This window comes from Typopeltis vanoorti, chromosome 1, assembly GCF_054136105.1.
Source record: "Typopeltis vanoorti isolate ZY-2024b chromosome 1, IOZ_Tvanoo_1.0, whole genome shotgun sequence".
NCBI classification, from domain to species: domain Eukaryota; kingdom Metazoa; phylum Arthropoda; class Arachnida; order Uropygi; family Thelyphonidae; genus Typopeltis; species Typopeltis vanoorti.
In genome coordinates, this window is record NC_143549.1 from 30,323,733 (window position 1) to 30,338,197 (window position 14,465).

Consider the following 14,465-nt stretch of genomic DNA (forward strand, 5'->3'; position numbering starts at 1 on the left):
TGTCAACACCTTATTATTAAAATTCTCTGGATTAGAGATAGTTGATGGAAGTTTTTTCACTTGGCTATGCTACCAATTATATATTTGGTTTAATCCTTTATCCAAGCATAAGCAAACAAAGTTTGGGCCTGAAGTATTTTCAGGACTGGGGCAACTTGTGATAAAATTGGTATAAGTTCTGATCACTTGCCTTGGTATCCTATAATGCAAAGCACATCTCCTTGCAGACATGTATACTGCTAAGCATTAAGGAAAGGGTCTCTACCCAGACTGGTTTCAACCTTTATTGAGGCCAGACCCAGAGGTGGTGGTTCTAAGGTGAAAATAATGCAGAAGTCATATCATACCAGTTGCCAAAAGGTGTTAACACCTTATTATAGGTGATAATAATCTCCATATCTCTTTTTTATAAGGCTGTGATATGGCTACATCTTGAATATGTGCACAGATTTGATCACCTGGGCTTCTTATGAAGCCAAGTAACCAGATGAGGAGATGGTGGAAATAGCGTCCTTTCATCAACTATCTCCTCAATCTATCCTCATAAGGAATGCTCCCTATTAGGATCGAATGAAGGTGTGTGAATTGCAAAGTTTATTTGACAGGCAGAAAAGAGGGACCACGACTGAAAATTATATGTTACTAAAGGGATTCTATAAAACTAATACAAAAGAAAACTTTTAGTACATGATGAGTAGGGAGAGAACTAGGGTAACTCCTAGAAACTGCTCAAGAGTGTGATTAGTATGGATGTACAGATTAGATTTTTGCTTTCAGTTATTCAGTAATGAATAACTGAAATAGATTGCCAGAGGAGTTGTGGGTGCCCTGATAGTGAATATTTGAACTATGTAATTAAAATATTAACTACATCAATTTAGTGATTATTGTCCAACCTGATAACAATGAAAATACAGAAACTAAATTTTGAAACTTAATTCTTAAAAAATCATTAAATATTAATTTAATAAACAAAATTTAGCTGATAAAAATCTTTTTTTTATTTGGTGAAAAAAATTGCTAATATATAGCATAATACATTTCTAGCACTTCATAATGATAGCTATTCAAGTTATTTAATGCGTTACATTCATATTCAAAAAATAAACATAAAAATAAATGCTACTCTTCTGAAATAATAATTCATTATTTCATTACTTATCTTTAAATATTAATAATTAAGAATCATCCAAAGAAGAATAGGATGGATATTGCCATGGTTTTGGATTACAAAATGATGGTGGAGGTGGACTGGTGGCATCATAATATCCTGAAAGCAAAGAAATTATTCTTACCATTATTTATGTTACTTATAAGATTATGCTACCATAATTGATATTATCTAAAACTTTTTCAGAAATTCAGTGTATTATCATCATTGGCTTTCATATGAACCAAAAAAATAACAAAATCCTAGTAATTCATAATTTTGATTTCAAATATATGAATAAATGAATATATATGAATATGATTATATGAACAAATTTCCTCCAATGGAAAGATAATTATATGCATTCACTGCACAAAAGTTTTTCAAACCAACGATGATAACTTTTAAAACTAAAAGACCACAGTAAAAAAAAAAAAATTTCATACTATTATGAGCAGCGGCTCATGGCTTGAAATCATGGGGATGCAGCAACTTTTGAAATATACATACACACTGCAAGTACAGTGCATATGTGTTTGGATAAAATATCAAAATTATGGTAAAAATTAAAAAAAAAAGTAAACATGAAAAAATAATGTTTATTATCAATAAAATTATACAGTTTAGTATAATTCAAAATTACTTAAAAATAAAATCCATTATCATAACCCCAATAATGTTCTAAAATAAAAACTATAACAAATGTTATGTCTTTAATTGTAATGTCCAAATATTTAAAGAGGAGTAAACACGATAAGCACTATGAACACTCTACTACTGGCGCAAACTGCATATAAACAACAGTGGAACTGCGCAACGAACAGTGCTGCATTACGCTAATAGCTCTTATCTCACTATGATGTGCATATGCTTGCACGCATTGCAATATGGCACTGTGGTAAACACAATGCTGCTAGCATCCTTCGTCCTCCTAAGTGCTACAAGATGGATTTTTATTATTTTTTATATAAAATAAGAGAATTGTATAGGATTGTTGATGATAAAATTAAATATTACAAGCATAAATTAATAAATATATTTATGTATTGAGAAAAATTGGGGGGGGGGGGGGGTGCTGCAGTTCCGCAGTCTATGTACGAGCTGCCCCTAATTATGAGTATACGCATATCAGACCACATTAGAAAGGAATTTGCTATTCTGATAACTGAAGTACAATTACATGGTGTGTGTGCTGTAGTTGGTTAACATGAAAGAATCAGTTAATTGAAGTGACTGTTTTGACCCTTCAATTAACTGACTTAATCCTATTCATGTATCGCTTCATTAACCAATTAATTAATGATCACCTATATGAATGCTATCTTTTTTCTCCACAGATCTCTTGCCTACCTTACCAGCGTTTGGACACAAGTCATGGAAAGGCTTGCAGAAGCTAATTTGATTGCTCTTGACATTAGGTCTGGCATGTAGGTCAACTTATGATCTACCTTCTGTCCTTTATAATCAGATTCTCTCAGTTTCATCTCTTCATTCAATATACGTCATGGCAGAAAGTCATTGGTGGGGAAATCTGAGGATTTCCCCACCCATGCTGCAGAACCCTATTCTTTTGTTCTCAAAACTTATTCATAGTTTTGCTAATTGCCTTTGTTTCAAAAACCTTACAGTGCTATAATAATCCAAACTTTAAGAACTTCCATAATCAATGTCTTAAACACTGATTTCCTTGCCAATCATTCTCTACTGGAGTGAAGATAATTCAGTAAACTTCAATGTTCACGAATACACTTAAAGTGAGATGATCATTCTTATTTATAATATGAAGGATCTCACTTCACTTACCCTTGATAATATTCAGATCTCCACTCAAGAGATCAGATTTCTCTTCTTGGGCCAACTTACACATCAACAAGTTCCCTCCTTCTTAACTGCTTGTCCACACTGGGCACTGATGAGTTACAAGTTTTCAACCTTTTCTGTGTATGTGGATAGCTGTTGGACATAACTGCTCTCCTGCACTTCCACCTCTGTCTCATCTTGATGGCACCACTGTTACTTCACCAAAGATAAAGTTGATCTCCTGGCATCACTCTTTTCCTCAAACTCCTGTATTGATGACCAAAGGAAATCACTTTCTACCCCAAAATCCAAGCAGAGTATGCCTCCAATAGTTTTTCGATAAGTCATCTCCTCAATTGCTCTCAAACATTGTGCTCCAGGGCTAACACCTGTTCCTCATAATCTCTATAATTTATTATATATATATCTGGTACTTATCCCAATGCATGAAAGCAATCTCTTATCCATTCTATTCCAAAAAAGGGTGATAGAAGTCTACTGTCAAATTACCAAGCAATTGCCATCAATAGCCAACTTCTTAATACTCATATGCAGCCCGCCAATTAATCAGCAACCAACATAATGGATTCCACCATTCAAGATCCACAGCTGATCATGTAGGTTACATCACCCAACACTGGACATGTACCATGGAAAGGTTGGGAGAAACTTGTGCTCTCACCATTGACATTTCAATGGTGAGAATACATTTCAATGGGGTCGAATACAGGCCTACTAAACAAATTGCTATCCTTCAATCTTCCTGCCACTCTGTAATTGAATGGCCAGTTTTGCAAGTCTTGGTAGGTGGGTCTGTCCTATCACCTACTCTTTTTCTCCTGTACATAAATAATCTACTCATAATAACCACTCATCCCATCCACATGCTTTACAGATGATAGTGTAAAATCTCTCGTGGGGAGATTGTTATACAAATTCCTGTGATCGCTTTTACATAGGTTCTTAATCATGTAGAAATCAGAAATTGTAAAGCTTTAAAACTAAATAATTCTACTGTTAAGCTGAAAAAAAAAAAGTATATTGAAAGTGTATATGTGACAAAAAAATAAGGGATTAGCCCGGATTATGTTTTACCCAGTGAGAGCAAACGTTCGAAAGGTCATACACAAGTAGAAATTTGCTGCCAAAAACGAAGGTAGCCCAAGTGACGTCATCATGTTTGGAGAAGATCTGGGGAGTTACAGCTACAGAACAAAGAATGAACAGAGCTATAAAAGAGCTCTAGACACATCTCTCTCTCTCTCTCTCGCTCTCAAGTTTGTTCATGTGGAGGCATGACTCCCAGGTGCAGGGGGGGGGAACCCAGGTGAGGCCGTTATTGCCCAATACATTTCCAGTAGCCGCTGAACATGCTATGTACGTGTGGAATTTGTGCTATCAACAAGTGGTTCAGTTTATCGACAGAGATTCAATCTATATATTGTCCTGGAAAACTGCTGCCAAAAGACCGACAAGGGCCATCCAAATTTTAGCCAGCACCCAGGAAGAAAGTGTTGCAGAACTTACAGAAGTATCGTCCAAGTTGTTAGGACTATATGTGAAACAAAAATGTGAGTAGGCTCTGATCTGTTAATGTTACAGTAGTTATACTAGAGATTGTATGTATATACTGAGGTTAACTGCATTATAAAAAATTATGGAGACAACTACAGTGTCTCCATAATTAAAAACTAATTTTAATGCTTTGAATGTTTCGTCTCAGTCACTGAGATATCTTCAGGATTACAAATAATTCTTGTAACAAATACAACACAATACTAAGTGAAACATGAGGGTGACTCTAAAGTCTTATCTAGGTGGTGTGCTCTCTATGCGTGTTTGTAGGTGGGCTAGGATGTAAAGTGGGACCTCTGATAATTAATATTTCTCAAATTTTGGAAAATTTTATGCAATAATATTTATTTAAATTATACATTTATATAATTTATGTTATGTTTCACTTAGTATTGTGTTGTATCTGAGTGTGTTACAAGAGTTCTTTGTAATCCCTGAAGATGTCTTAGTGACTGAGACAAAATATTCGAAGCATTAAAATTAGTTTTTAATTCTTTCCTGGAGCTGTAAATATTCCATTAAACCTCCAACATGATGAGCTACAAGATCAGCTAAGATGCAACTAGTGCCTTAAACATTGATCTACATACTATCCTGCAATGGGTGCCACCAAAATACAGTCTTGCCTTTGCTTGCACAAAAGAAATCCCAGCTCATGTATCCTTAGCCTCAGTGATGCACAAATCACCAGACAAAATCATATCTCTTTGCTTGGGTTAATGTTTATCTCCAGTCTTTCTTGGCATAAACACATTACATCAATAGCTTTTTCAGCATCCAAGAAACTTGGCATTTTAATTCATTCAAGAGACTATTTTACACCCAACCAATCTCCACTATATACAAATCCCAAATCTGTCTGTGTTTAGAATAACGCTCACATGTTTGGGGTGGTGCACCTAAAACTTCCCTTAAAATTCTTGACACCATTCAGAAGCATGCAATTAGGCTCATAAATTATTCCTTTCTTACAGACTCACTTTAACCTTTATCTCACAGGCACAATGTTTTTGAACTGTGTCTGCTCTACAGGTATCTCCATGGTTGCTGCTCCAGTGAATTGGCAACCATCATTTCTCCACTTTCTGTTGAACCTGTTAATACAAGAGCTGCAGCTCCCAACACCCCTTTACTGTGTAATTGCAAACACAATGAACCTGCTTCTATTCATTCTCTTTTATTCTGTCCATGTGTGTCCTCTGGAAAGTCTTCCTCAAGAAGTGTTCTTAAACAACTACAACCTGTAACTTTTCAAAAAATAGATCAATAAATGACTATCTCAGTCCTCATCTGCACACACACACACACACACACACAAGGCACTAATGTGCCTATAGGTCCACTGACCTCTTGTGTATAGGATAAATAAAAAAAAAAGTTACATAAACCATCATGCTGTAGAGTCCAGAGGTAAGCAACACTAACTTAATGATTGCTCTGTGGAGTGCTCTTTATGAGCACAGACTGGAGTTTGTATATTACAAACTTTACCATATGCTTCTTCTCGGATAAAAAAAAAAATGGAATATCACAAAAATCAATAACTTACTAAAAGGGTTTTGGAGAGTAGATACTGAAGCAGATTTCCATTATGATTATTATCATTAACAGCAGACTTCCATGGAGTCACAAGACTCAGTGCAGGACGTCAACACTCTCACACAGAAAAAGGTCACTGACCCTCCACCTCCTGCTCCTCACTCTATAACTCATATCATCCTTATACAGCTTCCAGGAGTGCTCTCTTGTTCTACTCCTGCTACAAATTTGAATGTGTTTTTAAAGAAGTCAATTTTTTAAATAATTATTTATGTAGTTGAAGTCCTTCATGCACAAACCTTAACCTCAATGATGGACTGCCTATGCCCAAAATTTGGGAAATGTTATCAGTAAAAAAATTACTGCACAGCTATATCAGATCCTAATAGCATTATATGTATCTGATTCTCTTGCAAATGCAAACAAAAATATAACATTCACTGTGTACCTACATAGTTGATTTTGAATTTCCCATTTCTATTTTGTTACAATGATGATAGTTTAAGAAACTTAAACAGAAATATTTGTATAGTTAATTAAATCTCTCTCTCTCTCTCTCTCTCTATCTGTCTCTGCTATGTTCACATGTATTTTATGTTTCTATTATGGATTCAACACTCTTATGATTGTTTATGTACATTTAAAGGTGTTCAGAGAGCATATTTCATTGAAATTTCAGTGAGAACTATCACAATGATCAGTGATAATTCAATTTTCATTACTTAAAGAATTCCATCAAATGGTAGTGCCATTTTCATTTTGTTGGGAAGAAAAAAAAAAGCTATGCCACATTTAGGAACCACAGCCACTGTATACATATAATTTTTTTGCCACTTACAAATAATAATAATAATTATTATTCAGTATCTCCATGGAGTGAGAAGTTCAACATGAGGTGTCCACCTTAGAAAACACAAAGTCCATCATAATATACTTTAAACACATTTACTGCCTGACAAGGTGATCTTCCCAACCTTATCGGGCAATGAATTCCACAATCCAACCACTCTCCATGCAAAAAAAAAAGGCACTTCAAACCACCCTCTGACTCTTTCAGGGTGAAGCAGAGAATCCTATCATGTGAAGGTTTTCTCTCTCTCTCTCTTTCCCCCAGTATCATTCCTGTAACTACCTCTCAAATGTTTAAATGTTTAAACATCTTTGTTTAAATGTCTTAATCACATCACTTCATCTTTTTATCCACCAAACTCTGTTTGCATGACCTCAGTCTCTCTCATAACTAACGCCGTACAGTACTGACAGTTTTTAACACACTCCCAGGTTAATTTATCTTCATCAAATCCCAGCATCGACGTTTTTGGTATTACAGCAATCCCTGAGTTATCTTCACCACCATCATAATATGTCCCTAAATTTTAAGTTTCTAACAATCATCACCCTAAGATCCCTGGCATCCTCCATCTTCCTGTAGTGCAATTCCACCAATAGAATATGCACTTTCCATTGATGGAACTCAAATTTCAAGACCTTACACTTCACTGCATTAAACTGTTATCCGCACTCATTCACCCACAAATCAGCTTATTCAAATCTTCCCGAAAGGCTATAATATCAGCACTGTCACAATAACCTTTCTCAGCTTCACCTTCATCCGCAAATAACTAAATATCCTGTCTGAATTCCAGTGTCAATGTGACAGACATAATGGGGTTCTAGTACTGGACACTGTGAAACCCCACTTGTGAACTTTTTCTTCTATGATACACTTGTTCTTTTATATAGAACTCTCTGACATCTATCAAACAGTCAATCTCCAATCTATTTCATTAATGATCTAATCTATATGATAATTTAAATATCAACTTTAGTAGAACATTGTTAATGTTTTTGCAAGATCTAAAAAAAAAGGCAGTATGTGTCCTTTCTCCCTCATCAAAATATTTAAAAAATAGCAGTATATCATAGTATATATGTTACCGCTAAAGTGCAGAAATCAGTTATTCTGCAGATTAAATACGGTGATCCGTTAATGTGCGGAAAATTGTTTCATTTCTCAAATTACCTAGGTAATCTGCACATTACCTACTAGGCACTCGTTAAAGTGAAAATAAGATCTTTGCTGGAACAACAGCAACGTTTTTGTATGTTTAAATTAAGATAATGTTATTTATTTATTTTTTGATATCTAAAGAATCAAGTTAATACAATCAAACAATCAACAAATTAGTTGATAGAATCAATCATCAATCAATTAATATAATACAAGGAATCAAATGGTTTAAAATATTATTACAATTAAGAAAAAAAACATATGATAAAATTATGTTTACTTATTAAAAAACCAAACTAAAAGTGGAGGGAGAGGGGGGAAGGAGTAGGGAAAGGAAATGAGAGAAACAAACTTTTGAACTTTAACAATACGGAAGCCGTTAATGTGCACATTACCTAGGTAAAATGCGGAAAACTCTTGATTCCGCACGTTAACGGAGCAAATCAGTTAATCTGCAGATTAGCTAGGTAATGTGCACATTAACGGTTTTCGCACTTTAGCGGTAACATATATACCTTTTGTCTCAACAACTGCTTTTGTTACTTTATTATAAAAGGCAATCAGATCAGTGAAACAAGAACATGATTATTAGACACACAAATTCAGAGGAATAAAGCATAATAATTTTATTCTTTATTCTATAAATAAACCTGTGTCGCTCAGTGGAAGTAACATTTGCATCCTCTGCACAAATCTAGTAGCTGACTAGAGGAATTTTTCAGCAGACTGGTTGGCTGAGTGGTTAGTGTATCCACTTTCCAGCCAAAAGGCTGTAGGTCTGAATCCTGCAGTGGGGATAGATGTTTGTGATTGTCTGTGGAAATACTGGTGGTGGTGAGTGGTAGATGATGTTGGTGTAGTTGCAGTTAGTGGACTGAGTGGTGGAGACAGAGAGTTATGGAAGATGGTGCCCTCCCTCGATGAATAATAATAATAATAATACTTGTGAATACATATGCATTTCTAATAATCATTACTATATCACAATTGTCAATAAAACCTCAAAACAAGTGATATAAAGTGATCAATAATATCTTAATACATCCATGCTGACCCTCACAGATAACTTATTATCCTTGTCTGTTCAAATATACCACTCTTTAAACTCATTGACTGTCCTCGCTCTCACACTCCATCAGGCAATGCACTCCATGGTTCAACCATCCTCCATGCAAAGAAACCACTCCTCACCCTCTTGCAAACAGTTTCCTTTCGTAACTTCCAGGGGTGGCCTCTTGTCATCACTCCTTCCCGCTGTTCAACCAAGCGAAAGAATTCCTTTAGCACCTCTATTCTACCACAAATCTTATGCAATGGTACAATGTTATCCTTCTGCCACTCCTTCGATACTGCTCCCATAGCTAGACTTTTGTGGAACTTGGTTATTGATGTATCAACTATTCCTTTGCACATTCTCTTAAAACACATAGTTAAACCTATCCAGCCATACAACTAGACTTTCAGATTACTTACTTACTATTCAAAATACATTCTGATAATACATTTCTAAACCTTCAACTCTCCCCATGTTTTTAGCAAGGAAACAGGCTTTACCAGCATGAAATACTCCAATAAAATGATAAAAAGTGATCAATAAACAAACCAATATTGACCAAATCGATCATGCATACAATTTCTTTTTTAGAAGAAAAATTATTTTTTAAAATTAAATTTAAAAAAAGGATGGAGGAACTGGAGAGAGAGAGAGAGATAGCTGGAGTGCTATGCGATAAGAGGGTGTCAATCAATCTAAAAGCATAGTAGTGAGACCAGCTATGACATATGCTATGGAAACTGTGGCTCTGAGGAAAAATAACATTAGCAGGATGGATGTAGCAGAGATGAGAATGCTTAGGTGGATGTGCAGTGTGACCAGAAAGGATCATCTGAGAAATGACTATGTAAGGTAAATGGTGAAAGTTATGAACTTAGGAGCGAAGATGCTCCAAGGCTGAGATGGTTTGGTCATTTGATGAGGAGGGAGGGAGGGAGGAAAAGTATGTGGGAAGAAAGGTCTTGCAGATGAGGAGGAGGAAGCAAGAGAAGGTGGACAAAGTAGAGATGGAGGGAGATGGTGGAGGAGGACTTGAGAATGAAGAAGATGTGGTTACAGACCAAGATAGGTGGATGTAGCTAAAAACAGGACCTTACTTAAGTGGAACAAGCTGCAGAAGTAGAAATTAAAAAAAAAAAAATTGAAATCTGCAGCATATATTGATTTGCAGGATTCTTTTTTACATCTTCTGTGTATAGTCAAATTTCTAGTATATTTATATTGATTTCATACACTGGTGTCCAAAACCTAAGGATGAACTCTATTTCTGAAGATTACAACTGCAATTTCACATGAATCAGCTTATGACAATTTGTAAACCTAATGATTACAAGCAAAAAGTGGGTACACATTCAAATTTTTGAATCGCATGCAAAGGGAGCATGCAGAAGCACTCAACAGGATGAAAGGCAAAAGGCTATGCTACGTGAATTGTGCTTGAAGGAAGCTCTTTTTGTGAAGGAATAAAGTTGCAAACACTGATATCTTGTAATGTCTCCAAGACATCATTTAGATGATTTCACGGGGGAAGAATTATTGGAAAGCTTGAAGAGGGCTGCAGAATAACTGATATTGCCAGAGAGTTTGGAATCTCACACAGTGTTGTATCCAGGCGCTGTGCTACATTTCATACCAATGGAACGTGTTCCAGACATTTGCTAAAAGGTCACCCTCACTCTACCATGAATCCCTCGATGAGTCTTTGGACTCTCTGGAGGTGTCAAGTAGTAATAATAATTTTTGGTTATAATAGTGAAACATAATTGACACACCATGGCAAGTTAGCTTGCAAGTCGGTTCCATTCAAGCACGGGTATACAGATATCTTGTTGCAAGATGTTGCAACAAGATATGTTGCAAACTGTTGCAAGATGTCTGCGACAAGCCTATATGCCCGAAGTCCTGTAGTCTGCATCCCTTTATCCACAGCTCATCATAGAGCACATTTTCAGTGGTGTCATATCCATAAAAATTGGACAAGACAACAATGAAATAATAATGTACTTTTTACAGATGAGAGTTGTTTTAGTCTTTCTTCCTATTCTGCATGACACTTTATCTGGCAAGAAAGTGGTACTGCTTACCATTGCAAGAATGTTCTTGAAATGGATAGATATGGTGGTGCTGGGGTCATGGTGTGTGGGGGAGACATTATGCTTGATGGATGAATCCACAGAACATGTTCAGTTGTTCTGTGGTGCTGTAGGCGAAGAATTCATTTTTATGGATGAAAATCCATAATGCCAGCCTGGCTGGCCGAGTGGTTAGCGTATTCTCTCTCCAGCCAAAAGGCTGCAGGTTCAAATCCCAGCGCAGGCATGGATGTTTGTGATTGTCTGTGGAAATATTAGTGGTGGTGGTCGGAGGTAGATGGCACTGGTGTAGTTGTGGTCAGTTGGTGGATTGAGCTGGTGGAGACAGAGTTGTAGAGCAGGTGCCTCCCTTGAAGAGTCTATGGACTCTCTGGAGGTGTCAAATAATAATAATAATAAAATGCCACACCACATTGTACACAAGCAGTGGAAATACTTTTGGAGACTGAGGATATTAATCGAATCAAGTGGTCAGCATTGCTCCCCAGATTCAATTCCATGGAACACATTTGTGATGCAATAGGGAGAGACACAGTGCTGGTGGAATTTCTCCTCCAATTGAAGCCTTATCCTTGCTCTGAAGGAGGGGTAGGCCACTTTGCCTCAAGAACTCCTGAATTACTTGGTGCTAGGCTTTGTACGTAGGCTGTTCAATAAGTAATAAGACTATATTTATACAGAAAACAGATTACCTTTAATCGTCATCATTTACACGGTCTTTTTCGAAGTAACTACCGTGAGACAATGCATTTGTCCCAATGTTGCGTCCATTTCTTAAACACATGTGAAAGTCCGTTTTTTGAGAGTTCTTTCAAAACCGCCTCTGTAGCTTTTGCACATGTTTTGTTGATTTCGAAATCGTGACCTTTTAGTGGTTTCTTGAGCTGAGGAAACAGCCGGAAATCGCATGGTGTGAGATCAGGACTGTATGGAGGGTGTGGTAGTTGTTCTTCTGCAAAACGTCCACTACACAACCAGCAATATGTGGCCTTGCATTATCGTGGTGCAATAAGAAGCCATTCTTCAGCAATGGACGCTTCCTTTTGACGAGCTTGATGATAATCGCTGCTGTGTTGATCATTGTCTCTGTGATGGACGTTGAAGGTCTTCCCTCACGTTCAAGATCTTCCACATTTTGCCTTCTTTCCTTAAAAGTTTTATGCCAGCGAAAAACACTTGTTCTCGACATTGCTTCATCGTGGAAAGCTTCGCATATCATGTTAAAAGTGTCCGATGCCAATTTTTGCAAACGCACACAAAATTTAATCGCATAACACTGTTCCAAGGATTCTTCCATTTCAATGACTGGTCTCGCCTCGTAGGCGCGCCGAAACAAGCTTGCGTTTAGTCACGTGACACTCTGGCACATCAGCCTGTATACGCCATCTATCAACCTCTTTTGATAATACAGACAGCAACATTTCTTTATTCCACAGAAATTAATATTGTGATGAGTGGTTTTGCCACAGTAAAATTACTCTTATTACTTATTGAACAGTCCATGTACAACATTGCGAGAGCTGTATTGCAGCTCAGGGTGGATATATTCCATACTGAAATGTCTTCCCACATAGTTTTCTGTAAGCTCTGTACATTAATTCCTTATCTACATCCCTAGGAAATTTCTAACTTTTGCCAAAAATGTATTGCAATTTAATTGTACAAAATTTATAACACTTTTTTTGTGTAATATAATTTATTAGTATTCTGGCAATAAATTTATGTTCACATGTAGTTTGTCTTTAACTTAGTTACACATCAGCATTCATTATGGTAAAATTAGTTTTTTCCATAATGAATTCAATTTAATGTAAATTAAGCTATTACACTTAACATAATTTAAAGTCTCGACTCAGGAAAGATCCTACAGGAATGGAAAGAATGTACGATAGTCCCATTGTACAAAAGTTGAGCAAAAAACTAATATGTCTAACTACAGGTCAGTATTTCAGGTGTGAAGACTTTAGAGAAGATGGTACGAACTTGTACAGAAATGGATTGACAGACAAGCAAAATTTTGCTAAAGAGAGGACATGGTTGAGCAAATTGTTTATATTTTATAATAAAATGACAGCAAAGGAAATGATTTGAATAAAGGAAATGGATACACTGTGATACTGTTTTTTTTTTAAATTTTAATGAAACTGTTTGTTTCATTAAAATTAAATTTTACCAAAATGAATGCTAATCACTGTGTAACATTTCTTTTAATGTACAAAATTTATAGTATATTGTTTGTGTAATATAATTTATTAGTATGCTGGCAATAAATTTATGTCAGTATGTAGTTTGTCCACTGACTTTGTTAAGGAATTTGATAGAATATGACATGAAAGGCTATTGTATAAACTGCCAGATATGGGATTGGAATATAAATTACTGACCTGGAGAATGGGTATATGACATACAGTTGTTTGCTGCTGATGCAAAGATAGCTGGACAATCAGTAATGCTACTGATATACAGCACTTGCAGAATGATTTGAACAGGCTGGATCTGTGAGCAAATGATAATAGAAGTTAATTCAGTATTATTAAAGTGTATAAAGTTATGCACTTTGGCATGATGAGATTTCCTAATGTATACTATATTGGTGGAAGTGTGCATAGAGAAACTAATGAGGCTAGTGATCTTGGGGTTCTAGTGGACAGGAAATTGAAGTTGAAAGGTCCCACAGCAAAAACTATAAATATTACTTAGATGATAACTATGATGCTGAAACAAACAAACATTGATATGACTTTACCTGAATTACTGTTCAGATTTGGTCTTCTAAGTTCTGAGGGGATGAAAAAACTGTGGAAAAGTTGCAAAGAGTTACAAAAATTATAGTGGGATTATAGAATGCAAATTATTAGGACAGATTGAGAGTATGTGGACTGCAGGCACTGGTAAACAGGAGAAAGAGGAGTGGCATTATAGAAACTTCTGAAAGGGTGTTATAGAACATTATATGAGATCTATTGATGAATTTTTCATTATGTGAAGCAGTTTGCCTATTGAAATAGTAAGGGTATCTATTGTGAATGAGTTTAAGGGAAGGTATGACTGGTTATGAGTGATATATGGCTTTCCTCAATGAGTTCTTGACTTCTTAGAGGTCACTAATAATAACTTTTACAGCAATCCTCTACTCCAGGGCTCTAGACAATAATTTCAGTTCTCATGCTGTTTTTTTTTTTATTTGTAATTAACTCTTAGTGATCTCTAGTCATATGGATAACAGGCAGAACACCAGCTTTG

The 14,465-nt window shown here is 35.9% G+C and overlaps 1 protein-coding gene across 2 annotated transcripts in view; it reads right to left on the reverse strand.

The window, feature by feature from the left end:
- Positions 1-977: 977 nt before the first annotated feature.
- Positions 978-14,465, reverse strand: part of LOC150109861 (uncharacterized) — a 391,072-nt gene continuing 377,584 nt past the window's right edge. For both annotated transcript variants that reach the window (XR_016550635.1, XM_090415398.1), the window contains one exon: positions 978-1,270. Coding sequence is in view for 1 of the 2 variants with exons in the window: in XM_090415398.1 (XP_090271524.1) it covers positions 1,179-1,270 (92 nt within the window). In the remaining variant the exon portion in view is untranslated. The remainder of the gene's footprint in view (positions 1,271-14,465) is intronic.